This window comes from Leptosomus discolor, chromosome 1, assembly GCF_034619465.1.
Source record: "Leptosomus discolor isolate bLepDis1 chromosome 1, bLepDis1.hap2, whole genome shotgun sequence".
NCBI lineage: Eukaryota > Metazoa > Chordata > Aves > Leptosomiformes > Leptosomidae > Leptosomus > Leptosomus discolor.
The window spans coordinates 15,944,560-15,972,305 of NC_141391.1; the positions used below are offsets into that span (position 1 = coordinate 15,944,560).

At 40.5% G+C, this 27,746-nt stretch overlaps 1 protein-coding gene across 3 annotated transcripts in view; it reads left to right on the forward strand.

Annotated features, from left to right (window-relative positions):
* Window positions 1–27,746, forward strand: part of DYNC2H1 (dynein cytoplasmic 2 heavy chain 1) — a 178,648-nt gene that overhangs the window by 118,275 nt on the left and 32,627 nt on the right. For all 3 annotated transcript variants that reach the window (XM_086481759.1, XM_086481761.1, XM_086481762.1), the window contains 3 exons: window positions 12,853–12,969; window positions 23,861–24,070; window positions 26,885–26,974. In XM_086481759.1, coding sequence (XP_086337885.1) covers window positions 12,853–12,969; window positions 23,861–24,070; window positions 26,885–26,974 — 417 coding nt within the window. The remainder of the gene's footprint in view (window positions 1–12,852; window positions 12,970–23,860; window positions 24,071–26,884; window positions 26,975–27,746) is intronic.

Consider the following 27,746-nt stretch of genomic DNA (forward strand, 5'->3'; position numbering starts at 1 on the left):
ACATGATGGAATGTGGTCATGGATGGTTATGTCCTTTTTAGGAAAGACAGGCCAACAAGGCGAGGAGGTGGAATTGCTCTTTACGTGAGAGAGCAACTAGAAAGTATTGAGTTCTGGCCAGGGGTGGATGAGGAGTGGGTTGAGAGTTTGCAGGTGAGAATCAAGAGGCAGACTCGCAGGGGAGATACAGTTGTGGGTGTCTATTACAGGCCACCTAATCAGGATGAGGAAGTTGATGAGGCCTTCCACAGGCAGCTGACAGCAGCCTCACAATCACAGGCCCTGGTACTCATGGGGGATTTGAACTGCCCAGGTATTTGCTGGAAGGCCTGTACAGCCATTCACAGTCCAGGAGGTTCCTCCAGTGCATCAGTGGTAACTGCTTGATGCAAATGGTGGATGAGCCAACTAGGAGAGGAGCACTGCTAGATCTTAGACTCACTAACAAGCAGGGTGTGGCTGAAGCGGTGAAGGTTGAGGGCAGCTTTGGCTGAAGTGATCATGAGATGGTGGAGTTCAGGATCGTGTGTGGTAGGAACAGAATACCAAACGGGATCACAACTTTGGACTTCAGCAGGGCCAACTTTGGCCTTTTCAAGCAGTTGCTAGGAGGAATCCCATGGGACAGGGTACTAGAAGGTAAAGGGGCACAAGACAGTTGGTTTATATTAAAGGACCACTTTTTCCAGCCTCAAGATCAGAGCATCCCAGCGGGTAGGAAATCAAGAAAGGGAGCCAGGAGACCCATATTGTTAAACAGGGAACTGATGGGCAAACTCAATTGGAAGAAGAGAATCTATAGATCATGGAAGGAGGAAATGGCCACTTGGGAGGACTATAAGACTGTTGTCAGAGGATGTAGGGAGGCAACTAGGAAAGCTAAGGCCTCCTTGGAGTTAAGCCTTGCAAGGGAGGTCAAGGACAACAGAAAGGGCTTCTTCAAATACACTGCAGACAAAAATAACACGTGAGGCAATGTAGGCCCTGCTGTTGAATGAGGCGGGTGCCCTGGTGACAGAGGATACAAAGACGGCGGAGCTACTGAATGCCTTCTTTGCCTCTGTCTATACTGCTGGAGATTGTCCTCAGGAGCCCCAGACCCCTGAGGCCCCAGAGGAAGTCAGGATAAAGGAGGAGTTTGCCTTGGTTGATGAGGACTGGGTTAGGGATCAATTAAGCAAGCTGGACATACAAAAATCCATGGGCCCTGATGGGATGCACAGGCGGGTGCTGAGGGAGCTGGCAGAAGTTGTTGCTAGACCACTCTCCATGATCTTGGGTAAGTCATGGGGAACAGGGGAGGTGCCTGAGAACTGAAGGAAAGCAAATGTCACTCCAGTCTTCAGAAAGGGCAAGAAGGAGGACCCAAGTAACTACAGACCAGTCAACCTCACCTCCATCCCTGGAAAGGTGATGGAACAACTTGTCCTCGTCTCTGTCTCTAGGCGTATCAAGGACAAGAGGGTCATTAGGAGCAGTCAACATGGCTTCACCAAGGGGAAGTCATGTTTGACCAACCTGATAGCCTTTTATGAAGACATAACCAGGTGGGTAGACGACGGTAGTGCAGCGGATGTGGTTTATCTTGATTTCAGTAAAGCATTTGACACCATCTCCCACAGCATCCTTGCGGCTAAACTGAGGAAGTGTTATCTGGATGATCGAGTAGTGAGGTAGATTGTGAATTGGTTGAAGGAAAGAAGTCAGAGAGTTGTGGTCAATGGGACAGAATCTAGTTGGAGGCCTGTATCTAGTGGAGTCCCTCAGGGATCGATACTGGGTCCAGAACTATTCAATATATTCATCAATGACCTGGATGAGGGAACAAAGTGCACTGTCAGCAAGTTTGCTGATGACACAGAACTGGGAGGAGTGGCTGACACACCAGAAGGCTGTGCTGCCATTCAGAGAGACCTGGACAGGCTGGAGAGCTGGACGGGGAGAAATGTAATGAAATACAACAAGGGCAAGTGTAGAGTCTTGCATCTGGGAAAGAACAACCCCATGGACTAGTATAGGTTGGGGACTGAGCTGTTAGAGAGTAGCGTAGGGGAAAGGGACCTGGGGGTCCTGATGGACAGCAGGATGACCATGAGTCAGCAATGTGCCCTCCTGGCCATGAAGGCCAATGGCATCCTGGGGTGGATTAGAAGGGGTGTGGTCAGTAGGTCGAGAGAGGTTCTGCTCCCCCTCTACTCTGCTCTGGTGAGACCACCTCTGGAATAGTGTGTCCAGTTCTGGGCCCCTCAGTTCAAGGACAGGGAACTGCTTGGAAGAGTCCAGCGCAGAGCCACAAAGATGATTAAGGGCTGAGGGATGATGAAAGGCTGAGGGAGCTGGGTCTCTTTAGCTTGGAGAAGAAGAGACTGAGAGGTGACCTCATCAATGTTTATAAATGAGTAAAGGGCGAGTGTCAGGAGGATGGAGCCAGGCTGTTCTCGGTGATGCCAGTGATAGGACAAGGGGCAATGGGTGCAAGCTGGAGCACAGGAGGTTCCACATTAACATAAGGAAAAACTTTTTCACTGTGAGGGTGACAGAACACTGGAACAGGCTGCCCAGAGAGGTTGTGGAGTCTCCTTCTCTGGAGACATTCAAAACCCACCTGGACATGTTCCTGTGTGATCTACTCTAGGTGGTCCTGCTCTGGCAGGGGAGTTGGATTAGATGATCTTTCAAGGTCCCTTCCAACCCCTAACATTCTGTTATTCTGTGTGGTTCTGTGATATTACAGTCATACACCTGATTGCAGTGTTTCTGCTGTATATAGAACAGTGGGGCTGTGGTGTGGTTATTTTTCAAGGTGCAATCATAATATAATTATAGCTGTAGCTTCTTGCACGTTTGTCAACAGACTAAATTTTCTCTTTCAAAATCTAGCTCAACAGGACTCTGAGCACTGGTACCTCATTTTGTGTTTGCTGCTCTTTCACAATTCTAATCGTGCCACATAGAGTAATATGGGTATAATTATTGAAAAGCATGCAATTGATATAATTCTCGAACTTGCTATATTATTGCTATAGATGTCAGCATGGACATAAATATTTTTTCTTAAAATGGTTTAGCATTTATATAACTCTTGTATCAGCTTTGCAGAGCATATAATTAATGACTTTTATTAAATGCATCCCACGTCACAAATACATGACTAATAGAAATTGATGAGAATGCCAAAATGTGTTTATTATTTCACTGTAATTGAGCGATTTGTGTACTTGACAGGAATTTTTAAAATATGGGGAGTATTTTGTATATACCTGTGGTGCTGCATGAAAGGAATGTGCTGTGCCACATAATCACAGAACGATAGAATGGTTTGGGTTGGAAGGGACCTTAAAGACCATCTAGTTCCAACCCCTCTGCCATGGGCAGGGACACCTTCCGCTACACCAGGTTACTCAAAGCCCCATCCAGCCTGGCCTTGAACACTGCCAGGGAGGGGGCAGCCACTGCTTCTCTGGACTGCCAATGTCTCACCACCCTCACAGTGAAGAACTTCCTAATACCCAATCTAGATCTCCCCTCTTTCAGTTAGAAACCATTACCCCTCGTCCTATCATCACACTCCCTGATAAAAAGTCCCTCCCCACCATTCCTGTAGGCCCCCTTTAAGTACTGGGAGGCCACTACAAGGTCTCTCCGGAGCCTTCTCTTCTCCAGGCTGAACAACCCCAACTCTCTCAGCCTGTCCTCACAGGGGAGGTGCTCCAGCCACCTGATCATCTTCATGGCCCTCCTCTGGACCTGCTCAAGCAGCTTCATGTCTGTCTTGTGCTGAGGCCATGGTACTTCGCTCTAACGGAACACACATCTTTTTACCCTTGCAGTGAATCAATGAGGTGCTTCAAGTAGCCTTATTAATTCCTATAGGAATGGTGCTATATACATGAGAACAGATTGGTGCTCTGCATATGATTGTTCTTTTCTAAGAACAGGTGCAGTTTTCCATTTTTGAAAAAAAATTTCTCAGAGTGTATAATTAGCTAAGGTCAACTGCCTCTTCTGGCCTTCCTTTTAGCATCATGTTCTCCAGGTAATACATATCTGGGGGACCTCTACAAAGCAAACCCCTTAGTTATTATTTGGGAGAAGGTACAGCTAGAATACTGGCTGGGTCAGTAGTGGGCTTGTACTGTCCACCTGCTGCATCATGCTGATTTTCTTTCCTCCTTCACTGAACCCCTGCTCTACAGAGGATCTTCCTGGTGGCAGAGGTATACGATCCTCTTCTGTATAAAGGAATATATAGGTGATGTCAATGTCTTTCCCTCATTTGCATTGTATTTTGATGAAGGCGGCATGTATCTCTGTCTTTAGTCCAGTCCTACTTTACATCCTTACTGAATGAAAGCGCAGATTTGAGGTGGCCTTAAAGGAAAAACAAAAGAGCAAGCGTAGAGCTACACTGTTTGTTACTCATCCACATGCAGAATGAATGATTCGGTTATGAATGCCATTAAAGTACCTTTGTCCTAAGAACGTCCATGGACCCTGTTCTTGCAGAGAGGGTAAGGGACTCAGAGGGACTGAAAGTCAGAGAGGTTTCATTGGCAGCTCACTTAGACCGCTTTCACAGCCGTGTGGGTAACTGCAGCCAAACTGTGAGGAGCAGTATGGAAGCATGTGGTTCTGTTAGAAGGCATATGGAACTGAAACCTGTTCCACCTCTTGACACAATGAAGACATAGTTGCATTGCACTGAATTACTACTTTCCCAATATTTACCAAAGTGACTATGTTATAACTTCATATTTTAATTTGAGCTGTAAAGTCTATAAAAACACAAATATCTCCTTGAACAGCTGTGTAAAGGGATATATTGTTTCATTCAGAGAAATGAGACATAGAAGTGGATTCTCTGCTAAGACTACATCCTTTTAAAACTGCTAGATGGCAGTAGTGTATCTGCTTTGACATTTACAGATTTACTGAGAGGAGTTAGCTTTTTTGTACAAAAATAAAAATGCTTTTATCTGTTCCATAGTCTTCAAAAAAATAGCAGTTCTCAGACTAGCAAATCTTTTCTGTTTTGTGTTCTTAGAACAGTAATCATATTTTGCTCAGAAATTATTGATCCTAGATTTATTTTTTTTAATTCAGTGACATCGAATTTCACAATATATTTTTGACTTTATTACTTTCCTCTTTTTCAAATTGTAATATTGTGTGTAAAATTTGATTTTGTTGTATGATCTGTAGAATAGATTGCTTCTGAAATGAATACAAGACTTAGATATAAGCCTGTGTTTATTATATATTGTATTTGTGAAGTAGCAGTTCTTGCATTAGCTGTGAATTACTGAAGGCAAGACTTTTCCCTCATCCTTTGCATGAGTAAAGAACAGAAACAGATTTTGTCTTCCTAGAAATCTGCTTTTATCTAAGTTCCAGGGAAGGAAAAGTTAAAATCGTGACATTTCCTCATTTTTATTTTTGCATGAATTTTATTTTAATTTTCAGGTCAAACATGGCTTTCTAGTAGTTCCATATGAAGCCACATGGAATCTTTCATTGTCTTTATTGCTTTCCATTCTGTTCATTATCTCTCTTAATTTCTCTAACTGTGTGGGGGTTTTACTATAATGTGTTAGTCAATATCATAGCAGAATATGTCTACAGAAACCCATGAAGTATGCAGTAGATTAAAAAGCTGAGATGCACAATTAATTTAATAACTATGTAAATAAATATTGACATTTCAAGTTTGACTACCCCGCCTTTATTAATATATGCAATTTATATTTTTCTGTGCTGACAACACAGAAAAAACACAGTGAATGGATTTTCCACTAAGAATGGAGAAAATACTCAGCAGCAGTTCCTGTATGCTATTCAGAGTTATTAGATGCATTGTAAGCGTTTAAATTACTCTATGGAATTTTTTTATATAAATACTGTTATGATTAGTTGACTTTACTTGGAGCAGGCAGCTTCTACAAAGACTTGTGCATCTGAATAATCTTCTCACCCCTCTTTAAACAGATGATTATTGGTGATTGCTTTTATATTTTGATTACCTTTCTTGCCATCCCTCTGATGTTTTCAGCTACGGTACTCTGCTTTATGGTAGATTTTTTTCACTCTTATCATTATTAAAATATTTAGATGTGTATTTAGAGTGGTCTAGCATAACATATAAGAGCTTTTAGTGTATAGTATAGTAAAAGAATATTTTGCAATAACAAAGGTGAGCATTCAAAGGTTAGGTATTGTAAAAGTACTCTTATTTGGAGTAACCTATATTATACAATTATGATTAGATTTTCAGTTTCTTTACTATTATAGGTACATACCTTGATACCTCTCCAAACTAGAGTGCAAAGGATACTATTCAACTGACCTAGATGTCTGCATCTGTGCTAGTCAATTCTAGTCTTCTCTCCTTGTGATCATAGAAGTATTGTGTTTAAGGCACGATAGATCTCACTCTAGAGTAAGTATCTGAAGTTGATTTTAAGTTGACCTGGTGGTACCATATATGTAGTGCAGTGAGAGAAGCTGAATTCTTCTTGAGTTTTGAAGTTAGGTTCCCAGGAGATGAAAATCCTTAATCTAATTTCCACAAGACAGACCCATCTGTCTGAGGTGCATATGTAAGGAACTTAGTTTTCCGTTGTTCTTAATAGGAGGGCCTTCCAAATGACAAATTACCCACTGAAGATCTGTCTATTGATTATGTAGGGAGGATAAGTTGATAATCTTTGTAATTTAAGTAAGTTTTAAATAAGCTTTAAGTAGGTGCCTAAGGGTAGGCGGGGCAAATTTGTGCTTGTCTGTTTTAAGTTTGATTTAAGTGACCATGTACAGTGCCGTCTCTCAACTCGAGTTATTTTGTGTCCTTAAATACAGTTTCCTAATTGCATTCCTTTTGTCAGCTGGATCAAGGCCTCCTAGGTACTTATCCAGTCTGTGCTCATTCCTATCCTGCTAACTTACAGACCCATTTTTGTCTTTCATATGGCCCCCAGGAATATATTCCCAATACTCTTCTTTCTTTTAAATCCAGTTTCCCTTCAAACTTGTTTCTCTTGCTTGGAGGTGAAAAGATCTGTGGAGTGACTGCAAACATATCACAGAACCTGGGAGACTTTTGTGGTACACCTGGTAATTCTAATAGGGAAATATATCCCACTCATGGTTTTACTCAGGTCATTCCCAATCTTAACACATTCTTTGTCCCAATCCATGCATTTGACTCTCCTGTTTTTACAGGACATAAACTGAAACAAGAAAGGCCGAGACTGGATATTAGGGGAAGCTTTTTCATCATTAGGACAGTAAAGCAGTGGAACAGCTCATTCAGAGAGGTTGTGCAGTCTCTCTACTTGGGATTTTTCAAGACCAGGCTGCTATAAGCCCTGAGCAACCTGGCCTGATCTCAGAGCTCATCATGCTTCAAGCAGGAGGCTAGACTAGAGACTGGAGGTCCTTTCCAACCTGAATTGTTCTATGATCCTATAAAGAAATAAATTATCCGTTTCATTTGCATAACATTCAGAGAGAGACTGATTGAAAGTACTGAGTAAACCTTTTCTCAAGCTTTAGCCAACTTGAAGTAGCACAACCTGGTCAGTGCTGTAAGAAACTTCACTGCGATTTGTGAGAATAAAATACATATGCCTTGGAAGTTCTGAAATCAAACTTGTCATCATTCTTAAGCAGTAGTATAAGTTACTATTTTACAGTCTCTAATTCTTTCCTCAATTTGAATGGATGTCATGGAGGTAAAAAATGGCTCACAAAAAAATGTCAATTGAATTTGCAGTCCCTTAGCAACAGTTTGGGATGCTGAGGCAGTTCAAAGACAGAGGTCAACCTGAGTGTTTTGACATGACTAAAATGTATTTTCCTGTGTTTCTTGAAAGGGAATGACTATTCTAGGCTAAAATTTTTTAAAAAAAGTATTCACCTGAAAGAGCCACCACTACACAAAGTTTCAACCCAACCCATTAAAAAAATTACAGTCAAATGAAATCAGTGTGCTGTCATGGAAGATTGCGTAGTAAGTTATGATACCATCATACCTGTTATACTTGAGAAAAGAAAATGAATGAACTAGAAAGAGTTAAAGAATTTCCATGAACATTTGATAAAGACCATGGCATGTTACAGTACTCTAGAACACTAGAGTTAAAACTTGATTTCTTTTGATTCAATACTCTTAATTTAAGTGCTTGACTTTCGGTAATCACATCCCAATATTTGTGAGCTACTTTGATAAAATATACAAAGCAGAAATATATATATAGGTATACTGAAGAACAAAGATTAACCTAATGGATAGATAGTATATTTCCTTTTAAAATTATATTGACAAAATCTCCAATTAGATAATTAGAAATAGACAGCTAACTCTATGCACTAGAGTTAGAAAATACTTTAATTATTTGATCTTGCAGTCACTATGTCTCAAATTCATTTCAGCTCTGTGGAGCTAAGTGTTTATACCTACAAAGGCACTTAAAAAAAGAATACAATACTTAATATTTTCAATCCTGATATGCACAAAGCAATCGTATAAACTTTTGCATCTTTATAGTATGAATATTCAAGTTTATATGAAGTCCTGCATGCTGAATTACCTGTTAAAGCATATTTTATAAAAACTTTTTCACTGAGAGGGTGACAGAGCACTGGAACAGGCTGCCCAGAGAGGTAGTGGAGTCTCCATCTCTGGAGATATTCAAAACCTGCCTGGGCGCGTTCCTGTGTGACCTGCTCTAGGTGGTCCTGCTCTGGCAGGGGGTTGGACTAGATGATCTTTTGAGGTCCGTTCCAACCCCTAACATTCTGTGATTCTATGATTTCTTTGCAAACGATACGGGCAACTGTCAAAAAACAAATTATAAGAGCATGAACTATAGCTGAAAGAATGATATCTGGAAGGCATAAATGTGTTTTATTATTTGTATTGCTTGTCAGAACATTTGCATGTGTGCAGAGTGAAAAGGAGGAAGAATAACAGGAATGATAACGATACTATGTGCAAAAGATTTTAAAAAAGTTTTTTGCCAAATAAACAAGAATCTTTTCTACTATGCATAATAGCTGGAGCACACAAAGATTATTAAAGTTTAAAATAAAGTTATGAGAATGAGAAGAAGAAATGGTATTTTCCATAACAGAAGCTATAAAGCACACTGGCTTATATTTTGTTTTCCTCCCTTTAGCTACCAGAATACTTGCAGAAGCACTTCTTGTCGGCCTTCATATCTGTTGCTAGTTCCAAACCCAGCTGAGATTTGACTTTCCTTCCTCCATCCTAACACAACTGAGCAATGTCTTTATATCCTTGCTGAGTAGTCCAGCCCTGCTCCCATCTTCTGTGGATTACCCTCTTACATTTGAGATCACTAACTTCCTCTTGATATTGATATGGATCTTCTGCATGCTTGTTGTTTCACTTGCTTATCATACTTGCTTCCTGCACATCAGAAAGGACTGTTCTTGTGCTTTTAAGAGTTTGGTCTTTAAGATTAACCAACTCTCCTGGCCCCCTTTGGCCTCTCCTGAGGACCAGGGTTGTGAAGAATTCTACTAGTGCTGTCCCTTGGGAGGCAGTCCTGAAGGGTGGATATTCTTCAAGAAGGAAATCTTGAAGGTGCAGGAGCAGGCCATTCCCATGTGCTGAAGGAGGAGCTGGTGGGGAGGAAGACCAGCCTGGCTGAACAGAGAGCTTTGGCTGGAACTCAAGGAAAAAAAAAAAAGAGAGTTTATGACCTTTGGAAGAAGGAACAGGCAATTCAGGAGGACTACAAGTTTGTCACGAGGTTCAGGGAGAAAATTAGAAGGACCAAAGCCCAACTAGAACTTAACCTGGCTACAGCCATAAAAGGCAATTAGAAAATGTTTCTATAAATACATTAGCATCAAAAAAAGGGCTAAGGAGAATCTCAATCCTTTATTGGATGTGAGGGGGAACATAGTGACCAAGGATGAGGAAAAGGCTGAGGTACTTAGTGCCTTCTTTGCCGCAGTCTTTAATAGTAAGACCAAATTGTTCTCTGGGTACCCAGCCCCCTGAGCTGGAAGACAGGGATAGGGAGCAGAATGAAGGCCCAGTAATGCAAGGGCAAAGGGTCAGCGACCTGCTACACCACTTAGATACACACAAGTCTATGGGGCCAGATGACATCACCCAAAGGTACTGAGGGTGCTGATGGAAGTGCTCACCAAGCCACTTTCCATCATTTACCAGCAGTCCTGGCTAGCTGAGGAGGTCCCAGTTAACTGGAGGTTAGCATATGTGACACCCAACTGTAAGAAGGGGCCAGAAGGAGGATCCGGGGAACTACAGGCCTCAGTCTGACCTGGGTGCCAGGGAAGGTTATGGAGCAGATCATCTTGAGTGCCATCACATGGCATGTACAGGACAACCAGCTGATCAGGCCCAGCCAGCATGGGTTCATGAAAGGCAGGTCCTGCTTAACCAACATGATCTCCTTCTATGACAAGGTGATCCGCTTAGTGAGTGAGGGAAAGGCTGTGCATGTTGTCTGCCTGGACTTTAGTAAAGCCTTTGACATCATTTTCCCACAGCATTCTCCTGTGGAAACTGGCTGCTCATGGCCTGGACAGGCATACCCTTTGCTGGGTTAAAAACTGTCTGGATGGCCGGGCCCAAAGTGTTGTGGTGAATGGAGTTCAATCCAGTTGGTGACTGGTCGCAAGTGGTGTTCCTGAGGGCTCAGTATTGGGGCCAGTCTTGTTTAACATCTTTGTTGATGATCTGAATGAGGGGATAGAGTACTCCCTCAGTAAGTGTGCAGACAACACCAAGTTGGGCAGGAATGTTGATCTATTTGAGGGTAGGAAGGCTCTACAGAGGGACCTGGACAGACTGGATCGATGGGCTGAGGCCAATGCTATGAGGTTGGACAAGGCCAATTGCTGGGTCCTGCACCTTGGTCACAACAACCACATGCAGTGCTACAGGCTTGGGGACAAGTGGCTGGAAAGCTGCCTGCCAGAAAAGGACCTGGGGGTGTTGGTCAACAGCCAGCTGAACGCGAGCTGGCAGTGAGCCCAGGTGGCCAAGAAGACCAACAGCATCCTGGCCTGTATCAGAAATAATGTGGCCAGCAGCAGTAGGGAGGTGATCGTGTCCCTGTACTCGGCACTGGTGAGGCTGCACCTCGAATCCTGTGTGCAGTTTTGGGCCCCTCACTACAAGAAAGACATTGAGGTGCTGGAGCGTGTCCAGAGAAGGGCAACGAGGCAGGTGAAGGGTCTGGAGAACAGGTCTGATGAGGAGCGGCTGAGGGAACTGGGGTTGTTTAGCCTGGAGAAGAGGAGGCTGAGGGGAGACCTGATCGCTCTCTACAACTACCTGAAAGGAGGTTGTAGCGAGGTGGGGGTTGGTCTCTTCTCCCAAGTAACGAGCAACAGGACAAGAGGAAATGGCCTCAAGTTGCACCAGGGGAAGTTTAGATTGGATATTAGTGAAAATTTCTTCACTGAAAGAGTTGTTAAGCATTGGAACAGGCTGCCCAAGGAAGTGGTGGAGTCACCGTCCCTGTAGGTATTTGAAAGACGTGTAGATGTGGTGCTGAGGGGCATGGTTTAGTGGTGGACTTGGCAGTGCTAGGTTAGTTGGACTCGGTGATCTTAAAGGTCTTTTCCAACCTAAATGATTCTATGATTCTGTGTTATACAGGTAGATTTTATATATTTATACTTTATCTATATTTATATTTTGTTTTATGTCTTGTAAGACATTTAATAGAAGAATAAAATTATACTAAATGTTATAGAAGTTAAAATAATGGTTCAATGTACTGTCATCTTGTAGTGCTTCATAGTCCCAATAAAGCTGATAAATAAGAAGTTACTGTTTGCTCCGGTGAAAGAAAATGAAAAACAAAACACTGCATCATTGCACATCTTTCAAGAATAGAAAATAAGTCAAAGCTGAGCAGAAGCAACTTGACTTCCTGCATCATTCTAACAATTAAGTAGTTCTGAATGGCTAATATATTTTTTAATATCAAATTTAATTCTTTGAAGTCAAGCAAAAGAGGACAGAATTAGTAAGTTCTCTAACGTGACTTGCAAACATTGCACTGTGAAAAATACCTATAATTTAGCTAAAATACCTAAAAATACTGAGGTGTTTATATGCAGTTTGAGGGACAGACTACACTATCACTGAAGGATTTTAATTTCGGTATTCTTTCTTTATAAATACATAGAGATATTTGATCAATTTATATGTGGAGTTACCAGTTATGTTATTGTTACTTTAACAATAAAAGGCCTAAGATGGACCTAATGAACTGGAAGCTCTTCTGAAAGTTTTGCAGTTATTCTTTTAACTGTCTGCTTCCTTTCTTTAAACTAATAAATAGTCATTTAAATAATTTGAGGAAGTATGAGTATCTAAGGAAGTAAGAAGTGCATGGGAGATCAGAATGAATTGTCTTGGAGTTCTGAAGCTTGATAGGTACTATATGTATTTAGTAACATATCGTGGTTTTTTGTTTCTCTTTTTTTAATTACAGATGAAGCCTAATTAAAGGCAGAGCTTGAGTTTTGTCTGTAGATTTTGCAGAAAAGAGGCTTTTTAATTAATTATACACCTCATTAGTTTTTAAATTATAGTTGAACAAAGACAATTGGTGTGTTAAGAAAAATATGTAATTTTTGTTTGTTTGTTTTGGGCTCAAGTATGTTCTATATTTTTATATGGGTATTGTTTGTGTTTTGAATAGATCATGATTAGAATTTAAGTACACAGAAAAGTGTAGCCCATAGATAAATCAGAGAGTATTTGCTGTTGTATCGCCTTGTTGTTCTAAAGGAAGTTTGTTTATCCTTTTCCAATACTGCATTTGTGTTCTCATCACTCAGGTCATTTCACAGCTTCGGATCCTGAGCAGGTCAGTAACTGCTGGCTGCAAATTTGACAGAGAAATATGGTCTACTGAACTTTCTCCTGTTCTCAACCTATGGAAGAAACTTAATCAGGTAGGAAAGCAGCTAATTTGAAACGTCAACTTTTTTTTTTCCCATTAAAAATGAGGTCTAAGGTATTATTTTGAATAAGTGAAAAAGTAAATTAAATGCATTTGAAATGGGAAGTACAATGTTACATGTATGTAATTAGCTATGAAGTCTGTATGTGGGATAACAGGCTAAGACTTTTTTCTCAATATGGAGGTGAGACCAAACTCACAAGACATGAGACTAACATCTTGTATGATGAATATTGAAATATGGTACTAGCTTTAAATTGAGGTTCATTAAAATCCTTGTTACAATGCTTGCAATATCCAGTATAACTTCCTTTTTGTTCCTTTGTTGTTCTGTGTTGGTTCAGTTTGGTGGGGTTTTTTACATGTTGTAAAACTTATTTCAGTGGGTTGGGTGGGTGTCCATTTAGCTGTAACGTGTGTGAATTCTCTTTGAAATACAGACGCGATGCATACTTGGGAAGGATCCCTCCCACTTCATGCTAGGTGCCTACCTAGCATTTGTCCATTATTTTTCCTCTCAGCGATAAGTAATAATCACAGACATCATGGCCTAAAAACATGTCTTGTACACAGCATTGGAATGAGAAAAACCTTTCCCTTGCTCAGATAGCCACATACAAAGAAATAACATGAGATGTGCGTTAGAATTTGCTATTACATTTTGAAATCTCTCATTAAATTCCTATTTAATCCATGCTAAGTGTATAATCATCATAGAATCAGAGAATGTTATGCTTTGGAAGGGACACCTCCCACCAGACCAGGTTGCTCAAAGGCCCATCCAGCCTGGCTTGAACACTGCCAGGGAGGGGGCAGACGCAGCTTCTCTGGGCAACCTGTGCCAGTGTCAGAACCCTCATAGTGAAAAGTTTCTTCCTACTATCTAATCTAAGTCTACTCTGTTTCAGTTTAAAGCCATTACCCCTTGTCCTATCACTACAGACCCTGTTAAAAAGTCTTTTACCATCTTTGTAATAAGCCCCCTTTACCTATTGAAAGGCTGCAATAAGGCCTCCCCAGAGCCTTCTCTTCTGCAGGCTGAACAATCCCAACCCTCTCAGTCTTTTTTTTTATAGGAGAGGTGTTGCAGCTCTTTGATCATTTTTGTGGCCCTCCTCTGGAACATCTGGGATACAGTACCCCAGGTGGGGTCTTACCAGAGCAGAGTAGAGGGGGAGAATCACCTCCCTCAACCTGCTCACCACACTTCTTTTGTTGCATCCTGGGGTATGGTTGGCTTTCTGGGCTGCAAGTGCACGTTGCTGGCTCACATCCAGCTTTTCATCCACCAGTACCCCCAGTACCACCTTCTTGGCAGGGCTACTCTCAATCCCTTCATCCTCCAGCCTGTATGAATACTGGGGATGCCCAGATCCAGATGCAGGACCTTGCACTTGGCCTTGTTGAACCTCATGAGGTGGTAGTGGTTGTTATTATTATTATCTTTTTACTTTATATGTATGCAATAGCTAAGTGGAGGCAGATGGGATACATGTTGACAATACCTTCCGTTTTATTCACAAGGAGCAAATACTAGTCTTCTACTTGTCAAATGTACTTATCACTAAGGGTAGTTGGAAATAGTGGTCGAATATCTGTTTCAAACTAATGAAACTCAAGAAGTGTCCAGTAGAGGTCTGAATTGCATCTAGCTAATCTGTTTATAAATTCAAAGCTGATTTTAAAATCAACTACTTTTTATTCCAGAGGCAAAAAATGCTCAGAAGCTTGTTAATATGTAGACAAAGATTAAGTATGTTTTTAAACATTTTTATTCCAGTGCTGAGTATGTAAATCAAGGATTAACTCAAAAAGGATTATCTCACAAATACCTTGAAAATAGTTATTGTACATCTAAGTGCTGATGATTCTGAAGCATAACAAAATCTACCACTTGACATGGGTTTGTCCTCTAGAATTTATACTGGAATAATCAATCATAATCTGTAAGTGTGGACGTATTTTTATCTGTATGTTCTCAATACTGTATGGTGATCACTTTTGTATGCTGTAATCTAGTGTAAAAGTTTAGATAAACTAATAGACAGCATTTGACTGGGTGTTTCATCCTACAAAAATTGGTCTAAATAACTTAGACTATATAATACAGCTAAATTGAAAGAATGTCTATAGAATTTATGTAGCCAGTGAATTTCAGAGATCAGTGATAAAACAAAAATTTTACCTAATATTGGCTAACATTTCACAAATCTGTAAATGGACTGTTTAACTTCTTAGTGATATGCTCACCGAAGAATTCTACCACATTAAAATGTGTAAAATAATATTTGTATTTTTTCATGAGTGCAAATTGTAATCTCTTGATCAATAGTATTGAGTGCAGCTAACAGAGGCAGCAAATGCATGCAGCAGTTGGCACAGCAGTTGTGCAGAAGAGCTTACAGAAGACCAGCAATTTTGGTCAGTAGAGGATACAACTCAGCAATGACAGTGACATGCCACAGGGCACAATCCCCAGCTGCTGTTGGAGCAATGGACCCTCTAAGATGAGAACTTTGTCTCAAACTGAGCTCCAGAAGGAAGATGCAGCTCCGCAGATCTCGAGCTGCAGAGAGTTCCTGGTGCCTCTTCCTGAGGCTGGGGCAGCAGGAGTTGGTCTTCTAACCTGCAGGAGTTGTGTGCTTGTTGAGGGTCAGTCATCAAATTAAGGAGCTGTGGGTGGAGGTCAGCACACTCTTCAGCATCAGAAATAATTAGCTGGATCTCTTCTGAGACTCCACAGCTTGAAGAGATAAGCCCCCAGCTTCCCTGAAGGTGTTGCAGGCAGAGTCCCGGTCTGTTTGGCTTCCTAAGTGAAAACTTACGGGATGACAAAGGCTGGAAGCTTCTGACTTTTGGCACCAGGAGGAAGGCTTCTGCTCCATGTCAGGATATTCACTTACAGAACAGGTTTAGTGTCCTCATAGCTGGCAAGAGGCTGGGAGCTCTGTCCGATGAAGCTCCCAATCCCACTAAACCTGATCCACACACAGAAGCACCAGGAGGAAGTGCAATGAATAGTAGTGGGCCACTCTGTGCTGTGGAGAGAAGGATGCTCCCGTTTTCTCACCTGATCTGTCGTCTAGGGAGGTTTGCTGCTTGCTAGGGACTCAAATCTGGGACATGGTGGAAAAGCTGCTGAGGCTTGTGTGGCCCTCAGAGTGCTATACCTTGATACTTTTCCACATAGGCCCCAGTCATACTGCCAGGGTAATGTGGAGTGTATGAAGCATGACTACATGGGTCTGGAGGTGGTGGTTAAAGGCATGGGGGCCTAGGTGTTTTTTCTTCTTGATCCTTACAGTGACGGTGGAGGACATGAGGAGGAGTGGACAGATCCTACAACTGATTGCACAGCTGATGTCAACAACAGGGTTTTTGGTTTTGTCCCATCTGTAGTGCTGCCGTGGATGGCTATAGGTTCTCTGGGAAGGAAAAGGCAGCAAGGTGAGGACGGGGAGCTGCCCTTTATGTGACAGACAGTGGGAATGCATGGAGGTCTACCTAGAGATGTGCAGTGTGCCAGTTGAGAGTTTGTGAATTAGGATTAGAAGTCAGTGTTATGGTGGGTGTCTGCTACAGGCCACCTGATCAGAAAGAAGTAGATGAGACCTTTTTTACCTACCTGGAAGAAGCCTCAAATTCTCAGAGCCTGTTTTTTATTGGGGAATTTACCCACCCTGGTATCTGCTGGAAGGACAGTGTAGCTGGGCACAATTAGCCCAGGAGGTTTCTGTAGTGTATTAATGACAAATTCCCGACTCTGGTAATGAAGGAACCAATAAGGGAGAGCAATCTGCAGGACCTCATACTTGCCGAGGAAGAACTTGTTGAGGATGTGAAGGCTGAGGGAAACCTTGGTTGTAGTGACCATGAGATGGACCTCAAGATCATGAGAGGAGCGAAACAAGCAAAAAGCAGAATGACAACCCTAGACTACAGGAAAGTAGACTGTAACGGGTCTGCACGGCAAGGTTTTGGTAGCGGGGGCGTTACAGGGGTGGCTTCTGTACGAAGCTGCTAGAAGTTTCCCCTATGTCAGATATAGCCAATGCCAGCCGGCTTTAAGACGGACCCGCCGCTGGCCAAGGCCGAGCCAATCAGCGACAGCGTTTTTCGCCTCTGTGATAACGTATTTAAGAGAGTGAAAAAGTTGTTGCGCAGCAGAAATTGCTGCGAGTGAGAGGAGTGAGAATATGTGAGAGAAACATCCTGCAGACACCAAGGTCAGTGAAGAAGGAGGGGGAGGAGGTGCTCCAGGCGCTGGAGCAGTGATTCCCCTGCAACCTGTGGTGAAGACCATGGTGAGGCAGGCTGTCCCCCTGCAGCCCATGGGCAGTGGAGCAGATGACTGCCTACACCCCGTGGAGGGCCCCCACGCTGGAGTAGGTGGATGCCTGAAGGAAGCTGTGACCCCGTGGGAAGCCTGCACCGGAGCAGGCTCCTGGCAGGACTTGTGGCCCGTGGAGAGAGAGAAGCCCACGCTGGAGCAGGTTTGCTGCCAGAGACCCCATAAGGGGGGCTCACGCTGGAGCAGTCGGTTCCTGAAGGACTGCACCCCATGAAGGAGACCCACGCTGGAGCAGTTCATGAAGAACTGAACCCATGGGAAGACTCATGCTGGAGAAGTCATGAAGGACTTTCTCCCGTGAGGGGGACCCCACATTGGAGCAGGGGAAACGTGTGAGGAATCCTCCCCCTGAGGAGGAAGGAGGGGCAGAAAACAACAGTGTGATGAACTGACCCCAACCCCCATTCCCTGTTTTCCCCCTGTGTCTCTGGGGGGGAGGAGGGAGGAAAATCGGGATCAAAGTTACGCCCGGGAAAGAAGGGAGGGGTGGGGGGAAGGTGTTTTAAGATTTGGTTTTATTTCTCATTACTCCTCTCTTGAGTTAATTGGTAATAAATCACATTTCCTTTCAATTGAGTCTGTTTTGCCCATGATGGTAAATGCTGAGTGATCTCCCTGTCCTTATCTCAACCCCACAAGCCTGTTGTTATTTTTTTTCTCTCCTCTCTCCTGTCTAGTTAAGGAGGTGGATTGATAGAGCGGCTTTGTTGGGCACCCGGCATTTTGGCCAGGGTCAACCCACCACATAGACTTTCACCAATTCAAGCACGTGCTTGAAAGAATCCCATGGGACACTCTCCTGGAGAGCAGTCCTGGAGAGCTGGTTGCTTTTCCAGGAATACCTCCTCTAAGCTCAAGTGGTCAATCTCAAAATGCAGGAAGTCAAGCAATGACAGCAGGAGGCCTGCATGGATGAGTGAGGAGTTCCTGGCAAAACTCAAATGTAAAAAAGAAGTGAAGAGAAGGAAGCAGGAACAGATGATGTGGGAGGAATATAGAGATACTGAGCATTCGGGGATGGGGTTAGGGAAGCCAGATCATATCTGGAGTGGAACCTGGTGAGCGATGTGAAGGGCTGTACTGGTGTGCTGGGTCTGTCTAGGATGAAGTTAACTTTCCTTGTAGCAGTGGATATAGTGCTGTGCTTTGCACTTGTGGCTAGAACTGTGTTCGTAAGACATCAGTGTTTTGGCTGTTACTGAGCAGTGCTCACACAATATCGAGGTTGTCTCCCCAGACTCCCACTCCCACCAAAAGCCGGTAGGCTGGGGGTGGGCAAGAGATTGGAAGGGGACATAGGTGGAACAGCTGACCCAAACTGACCAAAAGGGTATTCCGTACCATGTGATGTCATGCTCAGCGATAAAAACTAAGAGAAAGGAGGAGGAGGTGGGGCATTCGTTATTAAGGTGCTTGTCTTCAAAGTAACGGCTATGCGTAGAGGCCTGGCTTCCCAGGAAGTGGCTGGACACCGCCTGTTGATAGGAAATAGAGAATAAAAACTTTTGTTTTCCTTTGCTTTAATAAATAAATAAATCTCCTTTGTTTTTACTTCACTTCCTCGTGCAGCTTTTGGTGTTTTTTTCATTAAACTGCGTTTATCTTGATGAACAAGATTTTTCATCTTATTTTCTTCCCCTGTCCTTCTGAGAAGGGCAGTGATAGGTTGGCTTGGTGAGCACCTGGCGTCCAGCCAAGGTTAACCTACCACAGCCAGGTATGGCTGGAATGGAGTTAACTTTTCAGCCTGTAACTTAGCAGCAGGGTAATTGAGCAAATAATCCTGGAAATGATTTCCAGGGGTCGTTAAGATGATTAAGGGACAAAAAGCATCTGTCATACAAGGACAGAATGAAAGAATAGGGACTGTTCAGCCTGGGGAAGAGAAGGATCAGGAGTATCTTATCAGTGTGTGTCAGCTAATGGGAAGGAGTAAAGGAGACAGAGCCAGGCTCTTCTCAGTGATGTCCTGTGACAGGACAAGAGGCCATGGGCACAAACTGAAATACAGGAAATGCCATTTAAACATAAGACAGAACTAGACAATCTCCAGAGGTTCCTTCCAACCTCAGCTGTTCTGTGGTTCTGTGAATAGTAGTACTTTCTGCTCAGTTTTCAGAGCTATCACAGTCTTTGTGGCCAAACAGCAATAATGGCAGCTAATGGGAAATTTTAGCTTTTTTATTTTTAGAGATTTTGAAATGCAAAATAATTCTTACATATTATTACGGTAATGAGAACTTTGATGTTGTTACTTTTTCAGAAATATTTCCGGAAATTTACAGGACTCATTTTTCCTTTCAGTGGCAAACATTTTGCAAAGCCCTGTCAAATGTTACTACCAGTTATTCAGACATTCTGAAATTGTTGAGCTGGGGAGTTTTTTCTTTGTCTATCTATAACAACAGAATCGTGGAAACTGCCTCTCATTTATCCATGGTTTATTAGTCCAGCCATAATCCAGACTCTGGAATTTTTCATTGAATTTTACTTTAAATGAAATAGGTACTTAAAATCTGGTCAATCAGTGCACTCCTGTGTTGAAAGTTACACAAGCAAACTTCCTTTTACTATTTAGCTGTTCTGGACTAATACAGAATGTCCTGACATTTTCATCTTTATTAGCTTCATTTGAAAACATACATTTTAATTCTTGCCATTTGAAAACACCCTTGTAATGAATACTGTCCTAAAACTTCTTCTGCAGTGTCTTTCAATGTGATTTAATAACAGCTTAACTGTAATCAAATTAATTAAACTCTCATGATCCTGCCATTAATTTAAAAAAACCCAAATACTCAGATGCTCAGTATAAGTTTGCACGAAAGACTGTTTACTGAAAAAAGTGACGCCGTCACTGAATAACTTGTCAAACAAATGTTACACAAATTTAAAAAAATAAATCTTCCTTGTTGTGGAAGGATGGCCTACTAGAGCCTGTTGGCCAGCCTCTGTCCTGGTGTCCATTCAATTCCACATAGCCTCCTGCCATGACAGAGTGTAGATCAGGACCTGTATAAGCACTTCAGTGTCACGTAGCTGGATCAGTTGGAAATCACTGTCCAGTGGAACTCAGGCATTGCCCATCATATGATAGTTTTCAGAGAAGCACAAAAAATGTCAGGATGCAGTGGGGCTGCGTAAGTGTTTCATCGTGTCCAAATGGCTATCGGTCATGAATAGAGAGAGACAGGAATCAGTGTGTCGTGGATTGAGGCTGGGTTGGCCACTAAGGAATGACAGATGCTCTCTATTAACTCCTCTGCCTCCCCAAAAAGGGAAGGGAGAGAGAATAAGGGAGAGAGACTTATGAACTGGAAAAGAAAACTAAATTTTTAAATTTCATTTAATGAAACAATAACAAAAAAAGATAAATAATATTAATAAGAAAATCATAAAATATATACAAATAAATACAAAACTAATACCAAACCCAAGTCTCCTGATGATGAGAAGTCACCACTGATGCTCCAGGGCTGGCACTGGCAAAGTCGCAGGCTGGACTTGGCAGTGGATGGGAACTGGATGCAGGAGCTGGATTCGGGAACTGGATTCAGGAATGCATGGAACGGGATCAAAGACAGAAACACAGACGGAGGAGTTCTCCTCGTATATTGGCTACTGAAGAAGAGGGCTTGACACTTATGATCCCTCTGCTTTATACTGAATATGGTGTATATGGGATGGAAAACTTACTTGGTCAGTTTTGGCTCACCTGCCTGCCTCGATCCTCCCCACAGGTACCACCTTTCACTTTGCTCTGACCCCTTTTCACTTGCGGCACCACAACATGGGGTACAGAATTTAGGAGTGACCTTGGTTGCCATAGGAGCAAGTATAAGCAAGAGCCTTTCTGCATACCATTCCTTGGTAGTAACTATAAACATCAAGCACTGTCACTACTAGAATCTGCCACTGTCTGGAAAAACATGCCGTTGATTTCAGAAAGCGCAGTTACTCAGAAGACACTTAACTGAAAGGAAAATCACTGAAAAGAATTAGTTCTGGTTTAGCTCAAATCAGGACACAGTGCTGTATTTAGTTTGTAGGATGGATGCACTTTCTGCCTTATTTCAGGGAAACCCTTTAGTACCTCCATGAAAGTTAGAAGGCCCAGCTATAGTAAAAATCTGGAAGCAACTGCTTCAAAATTATTTTTGCTGAATATATGATCCTAAGCTGGTATGATGTGTTCTGCCTTATCTTTTGTTGTGTTTGTAAGTTGAAAGCTAACTAATTATTTTCATAAAGCTGCATAATGCTGCAAGACAATTGCAAAAGTCGTTTTGAAAATTAATGAGTTGTTGCTCTTTTAGATAAAACATTAGGAACCTCAGCTTTAACTAAAGAACAATGGTTTTTTTTTCACCAAGGAAAAACTCTGAAGCAGAAATATAGGCTTATTCTTTCCTGTATTTTCAACAGTGAAAAATTTATCTGATAAACAGGAGAGGCTAATATCTGAAAGAACTGGCAGACTCAAAGGAGGAGACAGAACAGGTCAATGGAGGTTTCTAAAACCCACCACCATAACCAAAATTGAATTTTGAATCAAATGCAGAACTAGTGGAGGTATATGAGTTTATTTTCTTTATATTTGTTACATTTCTGAGGTGGCAATTTTCAGAATATATTGGAGTTTCAAAAAACTTGAGTTTAGGAAAGTAAAGAAGAAAAAGCTCTGGAGCAATTTAGGTGAGACTATATGAAGTCTTATATTGTGCTGAGGTAGTAACAAGTACAGAAGTGAAAGAGGGAAAATGATCAAAGTCTCAAAATACACCTAATTTAATATTGGTAGCATAATATAGTATTCAGTGTTAAAGATTAGAATCTATCTTCAGTTTCTTACAATTAGAAAAAGCACTCAGTACTTCAGCAGTTCTTCATCATAATTCCCAAGCAGGTCATGAGGATATTTTTAAAGCTGATGTGAGTTATATACATAATGGATTTTAAGGGAGTGTAGTAGAACATTAAATGTATAAGCTGATATCAGTATGCATGTTTAATTTTCCTATAAAAATGACAGATGGTTTGTTTTAACAAATCCTCAGGAGAAAGCATTAGAAAGAGTGATGAAATGAATATGCAATTCATAGGAGACTGTTATGTAAAGGGTGGTACTGAGGAACTTAGAAGCCTTCTCTTTCCGTAAGTTTTTCAGTAATTAAAATGGTATATGTAAAAGACTGAGGAAAGCCTGCAAGTTGCAATGTCTTTAAAATTAAGTTAAATACTCCAATAAGTAATGATCAACTAGCTTGTGCTAGTTTTACGTGACATTTTATATATACTCAACAAACAATGGTCTCAGAAAAAGTGAAGTGAAACTGGTACTGTGATTTCAGGATGCGTGCAAAGACAATAAAACCAGAACATTTCTAAATACAATATGTTTTTTACACTTCAAACAGTAAGTAACTTTGTTGTATACCTTTTTAATAATGTGGGAGGGACGACCTTATCCTTCATTTTTCTGTCACTCATAAACCAAAGTGACCATATTACTCTTTCACTTAGCTTTTCTCATATTTTTGCTTGGCAGTTGAGTGCAGTATGAGCTTGAAATGAAAAACACGTGAAAGTTCTGACAAACACAGTGCTTAGAAATGATTATGAAGGCAGACATCCTGTGTCTTCTGGAAAGCAAGATACCATGTGACAATTCAAAAGTTTATTTAATCTGAAAAAAGTCAAAACTACTTGTTATTTTAAGAAGACATACTTCAGAGAAAGTAAAATCTGATTTCACCTTTAATAAATTACTAGAAATTGAAATAGCAAAACATTTTTTCCCAAAGGCTAGGGTTTTCCTTTTTGTATTTGTGCCTTGTAGAATTTTCCAATAAAGCTTTAAATTCCATAACTGGAATTCAGTGCAGCACCTTGTCACGTGTCAGATTGGCAGTTTCAGAACACATGCTAAAATATATTTATGCAATAAGCTGCGTATGAATTAAGATTTGCAAAATGATACCACCTATTTAAATTATTGAATAAATTTGGATTTTCAGTAGCAGTAATGGAATGGAAGTAAGTGATAAAAATGTCAATGTGAGAGCAGCACTACCTCTCACAGTCTGAGTTATTTACACGTAATATTTATTTTGTATTTATTATTTATTTGTATTTAATTTGCTTCCATGTTGAACTAGGCTTATCAAAGCAAGAGCTGTATCTGGCAGCATGGTTTACGTTGAGTACGCCACTGCTTTGTATTTTGACACATTAACACAAATACTAAAAACAGTGATTCAGCTATGTGAAGATTTTTCAGAAATTCCAGTGCTTTTGAAATAATTGGGTAGACAGAGTTGTTTCAGAAGAGCAGAGCCTTGATTGAACATCTCACGGACAATACTGAAAATATCATTATACTTTTAATCCAGTGCCAGAACAGGGGGGATATCTGAATTACTTCAAAGTTAACCAAGGTCATATGAAGTATTATGAGTTAAACAAAAAATGCATTGTATAACATAATAGTTTCCCTGTGTTTATTAACGGGACATTGTGTGTTCTTTTTCAGAATTCTAACCTAATTCATCAGAAGGTGTCTCCTCCTGTGGAGCAACAAGGATCTCCAATCTTATCATTCATTACTCTGGAACAATTCAATGCCATTCGCCTTGTGCAAAGTGTCCATCAGTCACTTGCTTCTCTAAGTAAAGTTATCAGAGGTACCTCATTACTGAATTCTGAAGTACAAAGACTAGCAAGTGCTCTACTAAATCAGAAGGTAAGTGATTTTGTCATGAATATACATTATAAGCAATGAAAAGAACCTGAGGAAACTGAACAAATTTCTGATACGTATTTTCATGTCGGCATTTGCTCTAAGTTCTTTTATTGATAGTGACTCTAAAATGGAACCATGTCTCTTCTGGAATGAAAACCCAATAAAAGGTTGCTTCAAGTACTTGGAGAAGCTTCTGAGTATATTATACTTTTATCAAGCTTTCTCTTAAAGACAAATTCGTTAAGATTAGAAGTTGTGGAATGCTATTTCCATTTCAAATAGCAAATCCTGCTAGCTAAGTCAAATATATTAGCCAGTAGAACATATAAATCTGTCCCTTTTCTGAGTTTTTAGTTTCTTAACATCCAAGTTGTATTGCAGTTGTAATCACAATTCTCTCTCTGCATTCAGTATGGATTATTGCCATATCACACTAGGCAAGCTGTGCCTATCATATCAACCTCTCACCCTGTATTCTTGATGTACAAGAAAAGCAACCAAAATACCTACATGCACTTTCTCCACGTTTTCTGGCGTTGAACTGGGTGTGTTTATAAGCTGGTATGATTAGTGACAGCAAATTTACATTCTTTGTCATTAATAGCTAGATAATTGAATTCCAAAGATAGTCAAACATTGACATGAAACTGTGGTTTTGTTTCACCTGCAGCAATTGATAAGTTGTGTTGATGCTAATGCATAGATATTGAGATTGGCCCTACACTGAATGATAATTCCTTGTTTATCTTCCTGTGAGGAACAAGTACTGTTAAAAAGATTGTTATGCACTTACTGATCTATCAAATTTCTAATTAAAACAATAATTAAATTCTTTGTCTTTTCAGATTCAGGAGACAGCATTTGTTAGCAAAATTGCAGTACAATTAGAATAAATTAACATTTTCATGTTAGCATTCTCATTGCCTTTTTAAAAACGTTTTAGCTGTGTGGTAGAAATTAGTGCTAAGTACAAGTCAGTGAATGCACACGATACATACATGTAATGGCTGTTTCTTAGTATTTATAATTATATTTCTTGTTACTGAGCAAGAGGTTCGCTCGTGTGCTTAAGCTGTACTCTGAAATTGGAAGCAGCAGGAGCTATGAAGCTGGTCATTGTCACAAAAATGTACTTAAAGATTCTATGCATTTTTATCTCTCGCAAACGTCAGTTCAGTGCTTCCTGATATATTGAACAAAGTTCTTCTGGCATTTCATCTGCTTACTTACCCACTTACCTTGATACAGATCACTTTATTGGTTTGTGACCGTAAAGCAATCTTTTCAGCAGCCCTCCAGACGTGCTAATGCCACGCTCTTAGCATGGCAGCTAAACTTCATGGCAGCTAAACCTAACTATATTTATCATCTTAAAGTGGTTTGTTTTATGTATCTTCTATACACTGTTCTTGTTTAGTTTAGTGTGGTCATGCATTATATAACAAAGGACTATTTTTAAAAACTTATGTTTTAAATGCACCAAGTTTGTAGTTCTTTTGAGATTATAGCACCTGAAGAAGCTGCTAGATTACCAATAGAAATGTGAAACTCAAGAAATGTATGACTTCTAATACTTTCAGCAATGCCTTATTTGTGCGAAATTGATATGTTAGTGTACATCTGTAATATGCTTCCATTCTAACAATAAGCTAAGCTGTTACTTTACTCTTAGAGTAATTTAGAGTGATAAATTAGCAACATTAGGTGAAAGCCTTCTAAGTGATAGATTGGTGAGCTGCCTGTAAATGCATATCTAGCAGAAGAGTCTGCAAATTGCAAGGGTATTAGTTTCAAGTATAAAAAGTTTCTTAAAAACCATCATTATGCAAAAAAGCATGCAGTTGACTGTGCTTTATTAATTGTCTTGTATGTATTCTAGTTTATTCAATTCATTATTAATTAGTATTCTCAGATCCAGATATTTTCTGGGTTTTACCTATAAAAGGTACACATGGAGGATTTACTTTGAAAGATACTTTTTCTTATGAACTTCTGTGATCAGATTTAGAAAATCTGTTCAGCACTTATGCCCTTAGATTGTGAACCTCCTTGAAAATGCAACTGTAAATGTTGAACAGTATAAACTCTTCATTCTGCTCAGCAGCTTCAGTATTGTGCAATACTCCGCAGGTCATGATTTGTATCAATTCTTTTTCACGTAAGTAGGACAGTCTTGCAGAGTCAATTTCAGTGTGCTTTACAGCTTCCTGTGGAGTGGGTACAATTACTGGTTTTATTCTTATTTGATAAGGAGGAAATCTAACAGAGGATCTTCTAAGCCTTTCTTTTTGAGTCAATGAGAAATTTGTATGAGGAGGTATTGCAGGATTTTATTCTCAGGTATTGCTCTACAAACACTTTAAGATGATGAGAAAATAATCATGTGGAGGAATTGTACCAGATTCACTTTACCACAGAGCCATACAACTGCAGGTTCAAGTCTGAGGAGGCAGCAGCAAAGGAGTGGGAACCTGTGGCTGCAGTTGAACGATGGCATTATGGCCATCAGAAAGAATCAACTTGGGCCTTTTTGAAGTGTTTGTGGAACCTACTGGTTATTATTAAATAGCAGAGGTTATTGTAAGTTCTCCATCAGCACTGTATCTCAGTGGGCCACATAAAGAATTAGCAGGAATATGACCTTCCTATTATTAGTGATTGTATGCTTTGATCATTATATTACTTGTATTGCCTTTTTTCTTTGTAGATATATTTGATCTCTTGTATTATTTAATTTCATTCAACTTGCCATCTTAAAGTGTAATGATGATGGTTTTGAAATAGATACTTTCAGTAAATATATTTTTATTTCAGTGTCCTGTCACATGGCAAAGCAAGTGGGAAGGTCCAGAAGATCCTTTACAATATCTTAGAAGTCTTGTAGCTCGAGCACTTGCTATACAGGTAATTTTAAAGAGTCATTTTACCTCACTACACTGGTGTTCAGTGGCACAGTATGTTGTGTGAATTGCACTACAGTAGGCCTTTCCAAAGAGTTTTAGATGTGTGAAAAGACATATAAAAATTTAAAGATACATGAGAAGTGTGAAGACAGCAGACTGAGCAATTTGAAGTCAGTAACATTGAATACAGTAATGTTGTTAGTTACTTCACAATAGATTTACATTTTAGATTTTAGTCATTCGTCTTTCTAATGAACTGTAGGGAAAAAATAATTATTTACTCAGATGAATCTTTGCATCTAAGTGAAGACACGCTCTTTAATCTTGTAGAGAGGTACGTATGAAGAGATAAAGTGAAGCAATTTAATAGAGGTGATGTAGAAATTCATAGAAGACTAGTCTTTGAACCGAATATGAGAACATCTGCATTCTCCAGGTTTACAAGGGCATATAAGGTGCAGAGTCTGACAACAGCTCTGACAGTGAACAAGATAATTTTTAATTAAGGTAAATCTATCTATACTTTGATTGACAGAAGAGGTATATTTAAGATAATAGGCAGACAAATTAAAAAGTCATTTATTTAAATTAATTAATATTTAAGGAAACAGATTTCATCACATTGGATATATAGAAAGGAAACTGCGAGAACCTTCCAGAGAAGTAGGTTCGTTTAGGAGGGTCAGATCTTCTGTTACCTCCAGGCAATAAATAAAAAGCTGCTGGTTTTGACTTTGATTAACACAGTCTTGTCTAGTGGGATATGAAGACTT